The sequence below is a fragment of the Carcharhinus amblyrhynchos genome, chromosome 11 (assembly GCF_965287045.1).
Source record: "Carcharhinus amblyrhynchos chromosome 11, sCarAmb.v2.hapA, whole genome shotgun sequence".
Lineage (NCBI taxonomy): Eukaryota > Metazoa > Chordata > Chondrichthyes > Carcharhiniformes > Carcharhinidae > Carcharhinus > Carcharhinus amblyrhynchos.
The window spans coordinates 72,614,051-72,632,017 of record NC_137334.1 but is presented as its reverse complement, the minus strand read 5'-3'; the positions used below and the strand labels follow the sequence as shown (position 1 = coordinate 72,632,017).

Sequence of the window (17,967 nt, the reverse complement as noted above, 5' to 3'; positions counted from 1 at the left end):
TGCCTGTCACCCCAGCAGCAGCAATGACTCAATTCTGGCATTGCTAGGACTACAGAACTGCTTGCCAATCAGATTGGCTGATAGTACTCTAGCGTGGGGCTTTCTTCCAGATTGGAGGGGGTTGGGGACGGGGGCTGTGGGGGTGGAAGTCCGACCTTGACCCAATTTGTCTCCCCCCACACATATTACCCACTCCCACTTATTATCCCTGTGGTGTGTTCGAATATGACCAGTGACAACTTTGTATTGGATGTAATATGACCAATGGGAACAAGATGTAAGGGTCAGCTGACCCTCAATTGGTTCCATATAACCAATTACAGAGTGATGTAATAGTCAGCTAACCAGCTGATTCACTATAAATGAGGAACTATGTAGAATTGTGGAGGGCTTGGAGTGGCCTAGGGTGAAGCCCCAAGTTTGGATTAATGATTTTTTTTAATTAAACCCTTTCTTTAATTTATAAGTTGGAGTAAGTTTTGTTGTATTTTCATTGGCTGCATTTTGAAGATTTCTTTCTGAAGAAACGTGGCGCAGCTGAGTTTCTGGTTGGCATGGTGCAAGTGGACCTTTCATTTGGGATGGGGGGAGGGAGAAGGTAATCCTATAGAGGCCTTTAATTGGCCAATCAATGTCTAGTTAAAGGCCTCTTTCTGCCACTTGTTTACATGTGGCTCTGTAAAATTCATCCCAATGAATAGTCAGTTGGGCTGAAGGGCCTGTTTCCCGTGCTGTGTTGTTCTGTGTTGTTCTTTGTTCAGCATAGTGTGGCCTCTGTTGTTGATGTCTTCCTTTAGTCTGTCTATGAACTTGTGGATCAGAATGATGTCTGAGTCAATCATTGTTGCCTTTCTGATTAACACTTCTGTCACAATGATTGGTCTCTCCATAGCAGTGTCAATGGCTTTTCTGGTTGCTTTGGTACTGCTGAGGGAAGTCCATTATGTTTTCTACATTTGTCAATAATTAACTTTCAATAAATGCTTGCTTCATTTAAAATTTAAATGTTGGCATCTAGAAAATCACCCAATAATTTCACATGGGCAATAATAAGCAGAAGGAAGTTAAACAAATCACTAATCAATGTGGAAATGTATCTTGCAGCCAAACGGTGAACAAATCCAGTTCAATCATCCTGCACCTTATCCTTGACTTTGTTGCATTGAAGCCTTCATCGATTCATTCAAAATCTTGATGAATTTGTACACATCAGAAAAGGAATTGTAAAGAGGTACAGGAGCAACTCGCAGAACATATGGTTCCCGCTTGTCACACTGTTGGAAAGGGAAAAGATGATTATTTGTTTCACACAGATAAATAAAGTTGATGAATTAAAAGCAATGAAGGGTTTAAGAAAATGCTTGGTATTATTGTTCACTGTCTTAAAGGAGTGACTGCAAGCTCCTTTGTCCAGTGTAAACAAACAGAAACAAAAGAAGTGAGTTTTAAAGTGGGAATTTTGGGACACAAATGGGTGAGGGGATTCTGGTAAGCAGCTGTATTAAGAGCATTTATGAGATGTTAATGAATACAAGCAGGGTTCATGCCACTAGGAAGTGGGATAACTGACTCACCGTAAACCCACCACAGCATCACAGAATCCTACAGTACAGAAGGATGCCATTCGGCCCATCGAGTCTGCACCGACCACAACCCCACCTAGCTCTATCCCCATTGGAACTGATTCCCAATAACTTAAATGTCATTGATCAGAGGGCCAATTTTAACTGGAAAATACATTGTTAATAGTAAGTCGCTGCAGTGAGACTACTCCCCATGCAGTAGCAGGAGCAGGAAACTACAGTGACGACAACAACTTTCCATCTGGAAAGGCTTCTGAAAGGAAATGATTAGCTATTCCTCTTTCCTCTGCCAGTTTTCAAGTAAACAGCAAAGAACAGGGGGAGGTAGGAATGTTCAAGAGGGAAGACAGTTGTGGTTGAGGAAGTCCAGGGTGGGGAAGTCATAGTAAGGATTGAGAAATGCTCCTGTTCTTCTGAGTCCCTCCAGGGAACGTTTTAGACTGAACTGATGGACCTCTTCTCTCTTCAGATTGACTTGCCTCTGCCCCATGTGAAAGTTGCAGCAGCAGCATCCCTACTCTTGTCTCAGTTAAAAATGCGTGAAGCCATTTGGCAGAACAGGAAGCACAATTTTCAGAAATGTATGAGGCTTCAAGCTTGCTTTGGATGTGCACTCGATCCCCCTGCAAAACTGTGCATGTTATTGCAGGAAATAGATGAGATCTCAGTGAATAAACAACCTTTTGCCGTTTATTTTCAACTTCAGGGTTGAAATTGACTACCTAAGTTCAATTAAAGTATTATCTGGTGTCACCTTACCAAGAAAATAATGACCAATAAATTAGCTATGAATGGTTTACCAATTATATCTTATCCCAGGGGTTGGCAACCTTTGGCTCTGAGGCCACATGTGGATCATTAAAGACTCATGGGGCAATGGAGCCCATTTTAATAATAATTAAATCACTTGTTTCATTTTTTAAAAACATTATTAACATTGCTGTTACATATTTGTCCCTTCTGGTTCAGGGTATGGCCCTGTTATAGTAATGTATGCAAGGAAGTAATGTAACAAGATTAGAGCAGGGTACAGAGAAGCAGCAGGTATGAGAGGGAACACACCACAATAAAGTTATCTTTGTTTATGGAATCTTTCTGAGTGCCATTCTTCAAATACACAACAAAACTGATGACAAGGATGGGATGGGGTATGATGACACAGCCTCTGGCCAGTATACCTGTAACCATTCTCTTTTCATCGAAGTCTGCAACAAAGAATACTCAACTAAAACTCTCTCTTTGGGTGAATGAACCTACTTGAGATGTTGGTACACTGCCAGATCCAAAGAGAAGGATGCAGAATAAACTAAGGTTTGCCAATGCAGTTGGAAGCTTAGAAATGTAAATAAAAAATAATGCAAGAAAATTACCCTCAGAAGCAAGAGCTATGACTTTGAATTTGGGGAATAAATAGAACTTGAGGTAAAAAAACAGTTACTGCAGAGTTTTTGGATGTGAGAGAAAAGAGAGGACAGAGGGCAGTGTTTTAAATGCAAGTGTGGAAAAATGATGAGGCTGTTTGCCAGGGTTCCCTATCACAGCAGAGCACGTGGGGATTCTATTGCAATGTTCCCTGCACTGAGGGGCTGCAGACAGCAAAATTCTGAAGTTTTGAAGGAGGAAGAATCTGTTTAAAAAAAAGTTAAAATGTTTTGATAAAAGAGTCCCTTGGATCTTAAGGACACCAGCTTTTGCAATGCAATTGACAAGAAAAGGCACATGAAAAGAAGAATGGAAATGACTCCCCAAATGGCCTGAGGGAAGAAAAGGCTGCAGAGATTGCTGGTGGAGCTTTCCATCAGTGGAGAAGTGAAGTTTTAAAAGTTTAAAAAAGGTTCAAAGGAGGAGCAGTCAGGTGTGTGCCAAGAGTTCAGAAGCATGGGAAAAATACAGACAAAAGCTGCGGGTATCAGTGAAGAAATATGACAGCCTTTAAGCCGGGAAGCATTTGCAGAGGGAAATCATTTAATGTGGCAATGCACTTAAAGCAGCAACTACAAGAAGAAACAAATGGTGTGAAGATAAAATGCCAGAGGTTCACCATGTACCATTTTGAGTATGATAACTCCAGGCCACCTGAATTTTGGGGCAGCACAGTGGTTGGCACTGATGTCTCACAGCGCCAGGAACCCGGGTTCGACTCCTGGATTCTGTCTCACTGCGTCTGCATGGATTTCCTCCGGGTGCTCCGGTTTCCTCCCACAATTTGAAAAATGTGCTGGTTAGGTGCATTGGTCATACTAAGTTCTCACTCAATGTACTCGAACAGGAGTACATTGTACTCCTGTACATTGTACATTACGAGTGTAGCGACTAGGGAATTTTCACAGTACTTTAATTACAGTGTTAATGTAAGCCTACTTGTGACTAATAAACAAACTTTAAACTTTATAGTAATAACTAACCTTTTCACTGTTGTTCATGTTGAACTTGTTTTGCAGAGTTTCTAATTAAGGATGGGAGGAAATTTATGTATTTGTCCCTTTTGATTTACTAAAGAGTCCTGTTTTTAAACTGTATCCAAGGAAGTGATGTAATGTAGAGTGGGACACTCTAGTTAGTTTACTAAATGTTCCTGAATGTCATTCTCCAGACATCAATCGTCATTGCATGAAAGTGCCATTCATTTAACTACTTTTTTGTAAAAACCTTAAAAATGTGATGAAACATTTCTTTGATTTGTTTTTCATTATTATTGATATTTCATCTATACCACTGTGGCCCTGAAGATGTTTTGTGTCTTTGACTGGATTTTTATGAAATGGCTCTTCTTCTTATGAAAGTTGCCAAACCCTGTATTAGCCCATGAATTGATACAGGTGGAATTGGTCTCCATCTTTCTTGATAACCAATCTTAAATAAATAGAGATTTACTGTCGATTGCGAGCTAGTAGATTGGCAAGAGTTGCTTTAGCCATAAATTGACAATAAGCGAGAATGACAAATACATTTGTTTGACCTATATGAAGAACATGAATACTATGCACATTGAGAACAACCATGAATGAACTAGTAAAAAGTCCGTACCATAGAGTGAACTTTCCCATTCCACCTGCCATGAGAATTGGAGCAGGCGACGGGCCAACCATGGAAAGGTCCATTGACCTCAGGCGGGATTTTCCAGTTTTGGGGCAAGCACAGCCAGAAAATCCCATCTGCTGATTTGCTCAAACTCACACAATTTTTAGCAAAAGATTGTGGGTTGGATTCTCTGACCTCGCCCTGCAGTTGGGATTCTGTGGTCCCTCTGCAGTGAACAGAGATTTGGTTGGGTGTCAAATTGTCCGTCCTTGCTGGCAGCGGTGGCAGGGCCTAAATGGCCAGAGAATTCCAGCCCAGATCTGCACATTGTGATGATATGCTCTGGGTTAACATGGGATTGGAGAGTGGCACAGCTCACAGTGTGATATATGTAGCCACATGATAAGGGAACAGTTTAGAAAAACTCTGTAGGCCACTAACCTGCATGGTGAAACCCCAACACCATGCTAGACCATACTTGGAACTGTAGATTGTTAAAGCCAACCGATAAAGAAGCTTTTATTGAAGCACACAAGTTTCGAAACCTCATCAATGATTCACCACCATTGCAACATAACAAACCCCTATTAAGTACATTATATGACACACAAGACATCACGCTAAATGTGTGTCAAAGAATATTGGATTAGCCAAACCTTGGAGTTAATACCCAAAAGTTGAATCCTAAATGTTGCAAGCAGTAATGACCATTATACCAGAAATTGAAGATCATGGAAATGTCTCTAGTGTTGCACACATCCTGAGAACATGATAAAAAATGGAAAAAAAAGGATTCAAATGTGAATACATTCGAGAAAAACAAAATTCTAATTCCTGGAGAATAGCAGCCGACAGATAATTTGCTTGATTGTAGCTGTTATCTTAAATGAATTTGAAGACAATTAGGTTTTCACAAAGTCAATTTCCTGCCTACTGTAACATGAGACTTTAAATGTGTTACAGACAGCGCTTGATTAAGTAAGATCTACCAACACGACAAGATATACAAAATGTCACCTTGCAGGAGGTTGTAATCATGGATAAAGCATCATGTTTTCCCACTTAATAACATAGTATTTCAAGGTGATTCTTTTTCAAGCTGCTAAAAGAGTTCTATGACAGGAGAAAGGAAATTGTGTTCAGTCAGGCAAAGGCTCTTAAGAATCAAGCTGTTAAATGGCAATACTGCAGTTGCCTTCCATTCACAACAAGAGGTCATGAGATCTGAAGGCTTCAGAACTAGTTTCCCAACAAGATAGGAAATCATTAGAGAAACTGTATATGATGATACAATATACATGTCTATAAGCTGTATACATGTGTATGAGCTAATTGTCTTCAAATTCATTTAAGATAACAGCTACAATCAAGTAAATTATCTGTCGGCTGCTATTCTCCAGGAATTAGAATTTTGTTTTTCTCAAATGTATTCACATTTGAATCCTTTTTTTCCACTTTTTATCATGTTCTCAGGATGTGTGCGACAAGTGCAATCAGGCATAACAAGGAAAATTAGTTCCAATTCTGGATATTGAAAGGCTTTTTGTCTCGGATCCTGCAACAGAGCTGATTGTCCCATAAGAAAGCCACAAAATCAGGACAAAAACAAAATACTGTGGATGAGAACAACAAAAGGTAGAAAAACTAAGCAGGTCAGATAGCATCAGTCCTGATCTGATTATCAGTTCAGGTAAAAGTCATCAACCCAAAATAAAAATAAAATATTCCTTCAGTCAGAGAGCGGTGAATCTGTGGAACTCTTTGCCGCAGAAGGGTGTGGAGGCCAGGTTATTGAGTGTCTTTAAGACAGAGATAACTAGGTTCTTGATTAATAAGGGGATCGGGGGTTATGGGGAAAGACAGGAGAATGGGATGAGAAAAATATCAGCCATGGCGGAGCAGACCCAATGGGCCGAGTGGCCAAATTCTGTTCTTATGGTATAAATACTACTCTATTTCCCTCTATAGATGCTGCCTGAAAAAAACAGAGGAAGTAAACCTCCTGAGTTTTTCCAGCTATTTCTGATTTACTCGACAAAATCAATATATGGACATCCCATGTGTTGAAGTTAGTCAATGCTGGATTTTCTGTTTGTATCTTCAAGTAGGAAAGTGCCTTGTGCTACAGGACCATAACTGTATTTATGTGTTAGCTACAACATTTTGCATTCCTACAAAGCTCAGAAGGCCAACCAAACCTTCAGTCCTCGTCATAAGCTTACAGTCTTACAGAATTTAAAAATCAGTCAAGGTATTGGCCCATTTATAAGGGTTGACTGCCAAAGTTCTTGTTGAATTTTGAAAATGTAGATTTGCTCTTGGAAGAACTGCAGAGAAGATTGGTGTCCAAAAAGGTTCAGGGCCTGTTTGCCCAGCACGATGTGTGTTTAACTTCACATTCCTGCATGCCCATGTAAACATAAAACAGTCTTCAGTGACAAAATGAAGTAATTTCCTCGAGTTTTGAATTGATTCCTCAAAGTGCAGTGTACAAGCAGTTTACCCGCTGACTGCAGTTCAATTCCCTGGATCAAGCTTATTTCATTACATGTTGCAAGCCATTTCCAACACAGGCTGGTGAGAAGAATAACTCAAATAAGTTAAACAAGGCCATATGATCTGGTTGCAAAATTCAGCAAGTCCAGATTTCTGGGATTTTTTTTAAAAGCTACGCTACTCAAATCAGGGTTGCAATAATCATTGCTGCACTGTCACTCGAGGGAACATTCCAGATGTCTTGCAGTGCTTTGCTGGGGTTTGTTGCATCACTGGCCATCTCTGGTGTGTGCTAGAAGCCTGTGAATGTGCCTATGCTGTCATCGCACAGAGCAAACTGCTAATACAGTGCCTCAATACCAAATTTGGACAACGCACATCTAAACAACAAACTTGTCCTTCACTCTATGATGCTGCATGATGGGCCCTGCATCAGTGTTTCTTAAAGGGCCAGATACCCACATTTCTGATAAGGTAATGTTTAAGCACTTCTACTATTGCAAACTGACTGCAAGTACTCCAGAGATATTCTTGAAAATGTTGCAGTGGATTTGCAGAAGAATGTTGCTGATTCCTCACACGGATTGTAGAGAAGCTAGTGGCCTGTCCCCACAAAGATTGTGAGAACTTTGGAGGCAGGAGCCACAGTTCTCAGCGGCTGCAAAACAATAGGAAAATGGAATAGAGAGTGCGCTGAGATAGACTCTGCAACATCTCCTTCCTGTTCCTTGACAGTGACAGGCACTTGGGGCTGCCAATGCATTCTGCATCTTGGTGTAAATGCCCATCAGTATTCTCTCCTACGTGTCCTTTCATCACATTCCTTATCTGAGTCCTTTCCAGAACTTAACAGTGACTTTGCTTAAGTGGAAAATGGACTGTTCTTTTCCTTTGTCTCACAGTCCACTTGTGCTCTGATGACCTACAATGTACTGTTTCTCACTCCATACTGGCCTCCAAGGTATACACACTGCCAGTTTCTGAACTGATGGCTGTGAGTTCTGAAAAAATGAGGGTGTATCTTCATTACACCCGTGTTGTTGTTTCTGCTTCTTCATGCGTGCACTGTGGCTGGGCAGATGGTAGTTTTCCAGTTGTCTGGTAATGGCAAATCAGAGGCAAACATTCCTACAAGAGAAGGGCAGAGTGGGGTAGGAAACAAGAAGTCCATGACCAGAATTTCAGCTGCTTCCTTATCATTCCAGATGGCAGGACGTTGGTGTGTCAGGAGTTGTGGAGGGACATAAAGCAGGAGCATGCCATCATCAGAGTTCTTAGAGGCAGTGGATAACATAAACTCTGTTACTGTTAACCCACAATGATCAGAGTCATCTCCCTTATGGGACTTGGGAGATGCAGGTGCCTTTACCCATACCAGGTCTTCTCTATTCCTTTCTACTGTGTGCCACCTCACCCTGCAAGGGTTGGGCAGTGGTGGGGGCGGGGGGGATGGGTGTGGTGGAATGTCAGAAGTTCTGTAGCACTGTGGTTCAGTGGTGTGACTTCCATACTGATCATATTGGAGCTATGTAGAGGTAGCCAGGGATGCATGTAAGACTGAGAGAATTGGAACATGCATGAGGGTGAGTTGGAGTATCTAGATGTTAGGCTTGCAGCATGAAATCAGAGAATGCTGATGGGTGGATGATGGGATGGGGTGAGAGGAGATATATAACGATACATACACTGACCTTGCGTATTCAAGGGAGGTCATTACATCTCTTGTGATATTGCTGTCAAATCCTTGGCAAAACATCGAGAATTGACATCTCAACAGTTTCTCACTGCATCCTGTCCTGGAGCATTCCCACTCCTGGTGCTTAACTTTCCATAATCTAAATTGCACCAATATTATTAAGCACAGTTTCATTTTAAAAGGGACAGCAGTCTTTAAGAAGAGCAGACCGGGTGCATATGTGGTTTCTGCACTTTGCTGCTTTGCAATCCTGCTGAGGGAGCCAGCAACACAAAGAAGAGGAAAGCAGCATGGAACCCACTCCGCCACATACTACACTTGAGATGGAGTATACCAAATTTTACCTGTTGCTCTCTGATTTAGAATCAGCAAAGGCAGTTTTCATAATGCACATCCTGCACTCAGAAATCCTTGCAAAGTAATGGAAGGGGTCTTTGACAGTGCTATCGAGCAACACTTACTCAGCAATAACTTGCTCATTGAACTCAGTTTGGGTTTAACATAGAACATAGAACATAGAACACTACAGCACAAACAGGCCCTTCGGCCCACAAGTTGCGCCGACCACATCACCTACCAACCTACAGACCTATCTATAACCCTCAATCTCATTAAACCCCATATACTCATCCAGAAGTCTTTTAAAAGACCCCAGCGAGTTCGCCTCCACCACCACTGACGGCAGCCGATTCCATTCACTCACCACCCTCTGAGTGAAAAACTTACCCCTAACATCACTTCTGAACCTCCCTCCCCGCACCTTAAATCTGTGTCCTCTCGTAGCGACCATTTCAAACCGGGGAAATAGCCTCTGAGAGTCCACCCTATCTATTCCTCTCAACATTTTGTAAACTTCTATCAGGTCGCCTCTCAACCTTCGTCTCTCCAGGGAAAAGAGTCCCAGCTCCCTCAACCTAACTTCATAAGGCATGCCTCCCAGTCCAGGCAACATCCTTGTAAATCTCCTCTGCACCCTTTCAATAGCTTCTACATCTTTCCTATAGTGAGGCGACCAGAACTGCGCACAATACTCCAAATGAGGCCTGACAAGGGTCTTATAAAGTTCCAGCATTACCTCCCGACTCCTAAACTCAATCCCTCGATTAATGAAGGCCAGTACACCATACGCCTTCTTGACCACCTCCTCCACCTGCGAGGCCGATTTAAGAGTCCTGTGGACCCGGACCCCAAGATCCTTCTGCTCCTCAACACTACTCAGACTTCTGCCCTTAATAGTGTACTCGTTCATCCCGTTGGTTCTGCCAAAATGGACGACAACACATTTATCCGCGTTGAAGTCCATCTGCCACTTCTCCGCCCAGTCCTGCATCCTATCTATGTCCTGCTGCAACTTTTGCCATCCTTCCAGATCATCCACAACACCACCGACCTTCGTGTCATCAGCGAACTTACTTACCCATCCCTCCACTTCCTCATCCAGGTCATTTATGAAAATGACAAACAACAAGGGTCCCAGAACAGATCCTTGAGGCACTCCGCTGGTGACTGACCTCCATTCAGAAAAAGCCCCATCCACAACCACTCTCTGCCTTCTGCAGGCAAGCCAGTTCTGGATCCACAAGGCCAAAGGCCCTTGGATCCCATGCCCTCTCACCTTCTCAAGAAGTCTTGCATGGGGGACCTTATCAAACGCCTTGCTGAAGTCCATGTACACTACGTCCACGGCACTTCCTTCGTCAATGTGTTCAGTCACATTATCGAAGAACTCAACTAGGCTTGTAAGGCACGACCTGCCCTTGACAAATCCATGCTGACTATTCCTGATCATGTCAAACCTCTCCAAATGTTCGTAAATCACCAGGATCACTGAGATCCTCAGCGCATTACAGCTTTGGTCAAAATATAGACAAAGGGGCTGAACTCAAGAGGTGAGGTGACAGCAGAGCACTTTTGACCAAGTGTCATTATGGAGTCTTGGCAGAACTGGAGTCAAAGGGAATAACAGGGAAAACTTTCCACTAGCTGAAGGCATATCTAGCACAAAGGCAGATGGTTTGAGCTGATGGAGATTAATCACCCCAGTCATCAGTACATGAGTTCTTTAGACGAGTGTCCTAGGCCCAACCATCTTTGGTGACTGCATTAATGACCTTTGTTCCATCAGAAGGTCAGAAGTGGGGATGTTCACTGATGACTGCACAATGTTCAGAACCATTCATGACTCCTCATATACCAAAGCAACCCATGCCCACATTTCTTTTGCTCTTTTATGTGATGTGGGTGTCGCTGGCTAAGCCAGCATTTTCTATTGCCCATCCCTAATTGGCCTTGAGGAGTTGTTGATGAACTGGCTTCTTGAACTGCTCAGTCCATGGTGTTTATAGACACATTCACAGTGCTGTTAGGGAGGGAAGTCCAAAATTTTGACCTAGTGGCAGTGGAAGAATGGCAATATAGTTCCAAGTCAGGATGGTATGTGACTTGGGAGGGGAACTTGCAAGTGGTGTTCCCAAGCATCTGCTACTCTTGATGATAGAGATCACAGATCAGGAAGGTACTGTAGAAGGAGTCATGTAAGGCATGCCAGTAAGGCCTGGACAACTTCAGGCTTGGGCTAATAAGTGACAAGTAACATTCATATCACACAACTGCCAGACAATGACCACCTCCAACAAAAGAGATCCTACCAATCTCCTCAGGACATTTAATAGCATTACTATCTCTGAATTCCTCACCATCAACTTCCTGGGAGTTATCATTGACTAGAAACTGAGCTGGATCCGTCTTATAAACACTATGGCTACCAAAGAAAGTTTGAGGCTGGGAATTATGAGGTGATTGACTCTAACTCTCCAAAAACTGCTGATTATCCAAAAGGCATGAGTCAGAAGTGTAATGGAATACCTTCCACTTGCCTGGATGAGTACAGCACCAACAATATTCAAGGAAACCTACACCATTCAGGACAAAGTAGCCTACATGGTTGGCACCCCATTCACCATTTTCAAAATTCACTTCTCCCATGACCATTGTACAATGGCAGCATGCCTACCATTTATAAGATGCATGGGGGCAACTCACCAACGTTCTTTTGATAGCACCTTCCAAATACGCAACCACAGCCACCTGGATGGGCAAGCTCAGAAGATACTTGGGAACATCACCATCTGCAAGTTCCCCTTCAGGTCACTAAGCATTCTGACTTAGAAATATATCGCCATCCCTTCACTGTCACTGAGTCAAAACTCACTCCCTAACAGGACGGTGGATGTACCTACATCAGATAGGCTGCAGCGGCTCACAACACCTTTTCAAGAGTAATTAGGGATGGGAAACAAAGGGTGCCTTAGCCAGTGACTTCCACATCTCCTGAATGGAGGAAATAACCCTGAGCACATGTACCTCTATCCCTTGATGTCTGAATGGCATAAGTATCTGATCCAGTTTGCACAAGAATGCTTGTCTTACATTCCAGCATTATGAGGGTGTACAAATAGATTAAGGGCAATGCAAGACAACTCCCATGTAAATCAGGAGTTTAAAATTACCTTTGTACTTGAGGATGTATCTATGACAATCATGAAGCGTGATCTGCAGTAAACATCAAATGCCAAAACGCTACTTACTACAACTCCTCTTTTCATCAGTTCCGTGAAAATCAAGCTGGAAGGGCTTGAAAAAAACAATGAGAGCTGGCAGCCTCGTTCTTCAATATTAGAAGGAGTAATGATAGTGACATATGTCTTCTGAGGATTATGTGGATCCTTTGAATGGTAATGCTTGATCAGGCACTCCAAGTAACCAGTAAGTAAAACAGATTTTCTCCGCAGTGCTTTCTTGTCAGTTTGATTGAAGATCTGAAATAAATGGAATTAATCACAGATATATTTGCCAAAGTCACACAGTAAATACATCACATTTTGCAGTAATACAACCATGACAACATTTTTGCATTAAACATTAGTTTTGTCCGTATAAAATATTACAGCGAATAATTTTCCTTGTTTTCTTGCAATGCAACAATTGTAGGGAAACAAGCTAGATCATTCAGCCTGCAAAAAAAAAACACTCATTCAACCCTGACATATCTTTTTGACTATTTCACCATTATGTCCAGACATTTCGCAAATTATCTTCGATTGCTGTGCTTAAAGAAATAGTCCAGAGTTAAAGAGGATGTTTTGTACATCAATAACGTATTTGGAAATGCCAAGTCTCCCCCAATTACCAAATAAAAATGGAGAAAGCCACTCAGGCCCTCAATTCTGCCATTCAGTCATGGCAGATTGGTACCTCTACTTGATTTACCCGCTTGTACATGGTGTGTGAAACACTCGGGCATTTAAAAATGGAAAAATAATTCTGCAATGAATTATTTGCACCCTTGAATGCTCCTGCTGTGTGCTCCCATCATCAATGGAATCACTTTATCCAATATGGTGAGTGGTGCACTGCCTAGTGAAAATATGGGCGTGCTTCCTGCCTGCAATTTGGAGCTTTGGAGGCTATTTCTTACCCTCAGAATGATAGCAGTTTTGATATCCCTTATTTGGAAGGGGAAATAGTGAAATGCCCTTTCAACCAGCTTCCATAACCTTCTACACCATGACCCGTTGATAAAGAAAGGATTCGATTTGAAATTCAGATGAATGCAAATATTTCAAGTGATGTATAATTTTTGCATTAGCTATGCAGATTGAATTTTTAGTTTACTTAAAAGGACTGTAATGCTACAAAATGGTAATTGTTACCTATCCTGCTATTTTGATAGATTACCTGTCAAAAATCAGCCACGTTCTATATGCATACATTAAATTACATTGCTAACAGAAACCTGCTGCTTTTTTTAAGTTAAAGATAACTGATATGAGATTTCTATTTGTCCTGGACTGCATTCTGCTTCAAAGGAAAATCAGGAGCAAATTTCAAAGGAACACATTATAACCGTAGATTTTTAATGAATTTAATTATTGATTTTTACACTTTGTGCGTTGAAGTATCATTTGCTGGTGTTGAAGTATCATTTGCTGGTGTGAATGTGAAATTTGTGCCTTAGCTCTCTACACTGACAATTTAACAGGAATTCAAATAGATTCAAAATTGCCGGAGGTAATGCATCTGAGGAGGGCTGACAAGGCACAGAGTTACAGTATGAACGGTAGGACCCTGGAAAGTCCTGAAGATAAGAGGGTCCTTGGAGTGCATATCCACAGATCTCTGAAGGTGGCAGTACAGGTAAATAAAGTGGTTAAGAGGGCATGTAGGATCCTTGCCCTTATTACCCGAGGCACAGAATGAAAGAACAGGGAGGGCATGCTGGAACTGCATAAAATACTAGTCAGGCAACAACTGGAGTACTACATGCAATTCTGATAGGAAGGAAGTGTTTGCATTGGAGCGGGTGCAGAGAAGATTTACCAGGATGCTGCCTGGACTGGTGGGTCTGAGATAAGAGGAGAGACTGGGCTGTTTTCCTTGGAGCAGTGAAGATTGAGAGGAAACCTAGTAGAGGTGTTCAAGATTACGGGGGGCATGGATAGAATGGATTAGGAGACACTTTTTCCATCAGTGGAGGGGTCAATAACTAGGGGCATGTATTTAAGATAAGAAGTATAACGCTAAGAGGGGAGTTGAGGAGAAACTTTTCAACCAGGAGTGATGGGAGTTTGGAACTTATGGCCTGAAAGGGTGTTTGAGTCAGAAACTCTCCTAACATTCAAGAAGTATTTAAATATTCACTAGTGCTGCCATTACCTCCAAAGCTATGGGCCAAGTGCTGGAAAAAGGGATTAATATAGTCAAATCTTTGTGAACTGGCAGGGTCACAATGGGCTGAGTGGTCTCCATCTGTGCAGTAAACATCTATGAATCTACAGAACACATAGTACTTCATCCAAATTAACTAATGGACATTACAAGACACAGTAGCAATTCTTATATCAGTGCTGGTTTGTGAATATTTTCTTGGACAATAGTTTTTACTAAAGACTCGACTGCAGGCTTATAGGGCAGGATTTTCCGGCTGTGCCTGCCCCAAAACTGGAAAAACCTGCCTGAGGTCAATGGACCTTTGCATGGTCCACCATGGGAATCATGGACAAGAAAATTCCAGTCATATTCTTTGTGATTTGACTGCCTTGATTGTAATCCCAAAAGACAAGGACAAGGGATTCATCACTCAGGTTCTTCTGTTATGCAATCAAAGTCTTCCTTAGCAAAATAAATGGTGATTTCAGTAATACAGGACGGAGATGAAACTTGAAGTTTTGAATGACCTTGTTAGCATTTTCAGATTACCAGACATTTGGAGACAGGAAAATTGAAACCTGAAGAAGCAAATGAGTGTAGGTGCAGATGGGGTGTTAACATTGAGACCCCTATTATGGATCAAGTGCAACCAAACCTGTAATGTTCCAGTTGGTGGCAGGAGCATCAATGCTGTGGGTGCAATGGCAGATTACCTTTCTTCTTTATTATGGGAATGAATGTATTGAATTTACAATGCATTGCAAATAAACACAAGGGAAGAATGATATTACAAGTTTTCATGTTGGTTTGAATTGCAATCTTCTGAAGCAATTTTGGAAAGACTTTATGGAGGTATTTCATGGACAGTTTAGTTAATTAGAGTGAATAACTTTAATTGGCAGTGGCAGGAGGTAAGATGTAAAGAACAATGGTGTATGGACAGGACCAATGGACATTCCGGATGGCTCATCTTTCCACCCTCTTTCAGATCTCACCAGTCTTCCCATTCCCTAGCCCAGGTCCTTCACCTGCTCCACAGGACAGTCAAACACCCCTCCCAGGGCTTGGCTAGGACCTATCCTGGACCTGGCCTCCCGGACTTAGGCCAGAGAGGGCCATTGTTGCTGCCAGTGCCAATCTGGAATTTGGAGCGAACACACAAGCCCCAATTCAGGCCTCAGTACTACTGCTGCCAGCCCAGATCCTGTCCAGTAAAGATTCAGACATCCTCACCTATGAAGAGTCAAACTTCCACCACCACCATCTCCTCCCCCTCCATTAACTGCTGAATTTGGCGGTGCCAGCCAGCTCCCTTGTGCCTGTGTCTGTGTACGTACACTGTGCTGGTTCTAGGTTGCTCATGTGCATAAACAGTATGCATCCACAAATACCAACCATGATGGAGCAGTGACAAGGAGGGAAATCTGGGACAAATTATGTCTTGGGAAATCCACCCCCAGCGCTTGGGAACGGAATGCTAATTCCAGCACAATACTGGAAATTCTGGGACGCATGGTCACCATATAGTTAATGAGGCTTTTAATCCCAGAGTCAAGGATATGACCCCCACATTGCTTTAAATTTAACAGTGTCTTTTTATAATGTATTAATTAATTTTTATTTCAAAGTGTCTTTTAGATGGAATCTGTGAAATGTCTTGTTGGAAAAACAGTACTCTGATGTATTTCGGATAAAAGTTGTAATAATAATCATCGACAAATGAAAATAACATTTTAGTAACATTGAATCTTGATAGGATTCTGTTTGAATTCAGGCCCTACTTCGAAGTGTTGGATTGCATCTCAAAGCTTGACCCTCATCACATTTCCTATGTGCAAATTGTGTGACTCCATTACTACCTGTGGTGACAACAGTGACTGTACTTCAGGAGTATTATTGTGGTGTCCTCTGGTTGAAAAAAGCCCTTTAAAATTGTCAGACTTGTTCGCACATCATCCTGAACTATCTAATAGTGAAAGGAAATGATTGATGGTAAAATGTGTCTTGTTCACCCTTGGTATTTTCAAGGTGGGGTAGGGGTTAAGTCATTTGTAACCAGTGTCATATTTATTTTTTATTCGGGAAGGTGATGGCCTAGTGGTATTATTGCTGGACTGTTAATAGAAATTCAGCTAATGTTCTGGAGACCCAGGTTCAAATCCCACCACGGTGGAATTAGATTCCAATAAAAAATATCCGGAATTAAGAATCTACTGATGACCATGAAACCATTGTCGCTTGTCGGAAAAATCCATCTGGTTCATTAATGTCCTTTAGGGAAACAAATCTGCCATCCTTACCTGGTCTGGCCTACATGTGACTCCAAAGCAATGTGGTTGACTCTCAACTACCCTCAGGCAACTAGGGATGGGCAATAAATGCTGGCCAGCCAGCGACGCCCATGACCCATGAATAAATTTTTAAAAGTATTTTTATTTGGAATTATCTACACAACACAACTTGAGCTGAATTAAGCAACACAAGTAAAAACATGAAGTTAGATTCTACTCAATTATTTCTACACATATAATGGTTACTTAAAACTAAAATTTCCCAATGTAATCAAGGAACTTACCTCTAAGCCAGCTTGTAGTGAACGAACCAACAAGATGGGGGGATTTGATATTCGAAATCCATTCACACCAGGGCTTATGTCAATTTCTAAGTAGCAGAGAGAAAAAGAACATGCAGACTTTTTTGGGAGTTTTCTGTGCTAGTTTTTAAATTAAAGTTTATTTATAATTTATTAGAGACAAATAGACTTAGACAAACACCGCAATGAAGTTATTGTGAAAATCCCCCCGTCACCACTTCCAGCACACTGAGGTAAATGGATGCTTTTCCAATTGACTGAACATAGATTCTTGAATGCCTCAAGAATCCGTGTTGGGAAGACTTTGCTTCCCATTTATCGAAATAATTTGGATATAGATGCAAGAAGGATGATGTAAAAATTTAATGATGATATCAAATTAGGAACATGGCAAAATCTGATGGAGAATGTCCACAGGGTCAAGACATTAGAGTGAAATGTACAGATCAGTTGCAGTTGTAGTTCAAGGTGGAGATGAATGAAGTAAAATTACTCAGTAAATTAAGAACATAAGAACATAAGAAATAGGAGCAGGAGTAGGCCATCTGGCCCTTCGAGCCTGCCCCGCCATTCAATAAGATCATGGCTGATCTGTCGTGGCTCAGTTCCACTTTCCGGCCCTCTCCCCATAACCCTTAATCCCCTCTCTTATCAAAAACCCATCAACCCGCTTCTTGAAAATATTTAGCGAGGCAGCCTCCACCACTTCAACGGGTAGAGAATTCCAGAGATTCACCACCCTTTGAGTGAAGAAGTTCCTCCTCAACTCCGTTCTAAAACGCCCCCCCTTTATCTTGAGGCTGTGCCCCCTAGTCCTACTGTCTTTTTTGAGCGGGAAGAGTCTCTCCACCTCTATCCTATCCATCCCA

General features: G+C 41.8%; 1 protein-coding gene across 1 annotated transcript in view; it reads right to left on the bottom strand.

The window, feature by feature from the left end:
* Positions 1–1,126: 1,126 nt before the first annotated feature.
* The window catches only part of kynu (kynureninase), a 148,746-nt gene continuing 131,905 nt past the window's right edge, over positions 1,127–17,967 (bottom strand). Inside the window, 4 exon segments of the mRNA XM_080199275.1 lie at positions 1,127–1,153; positions 1,155–1,274; positions 12,384–12,614; positions 17,081–17,166. Coding sequence (XP_080055401.1) covers positions 1,127–1,153; positions 1,155–1,274; positions 12,384–12,614; positions 17,081–17,166 — 464 coding nt within the window.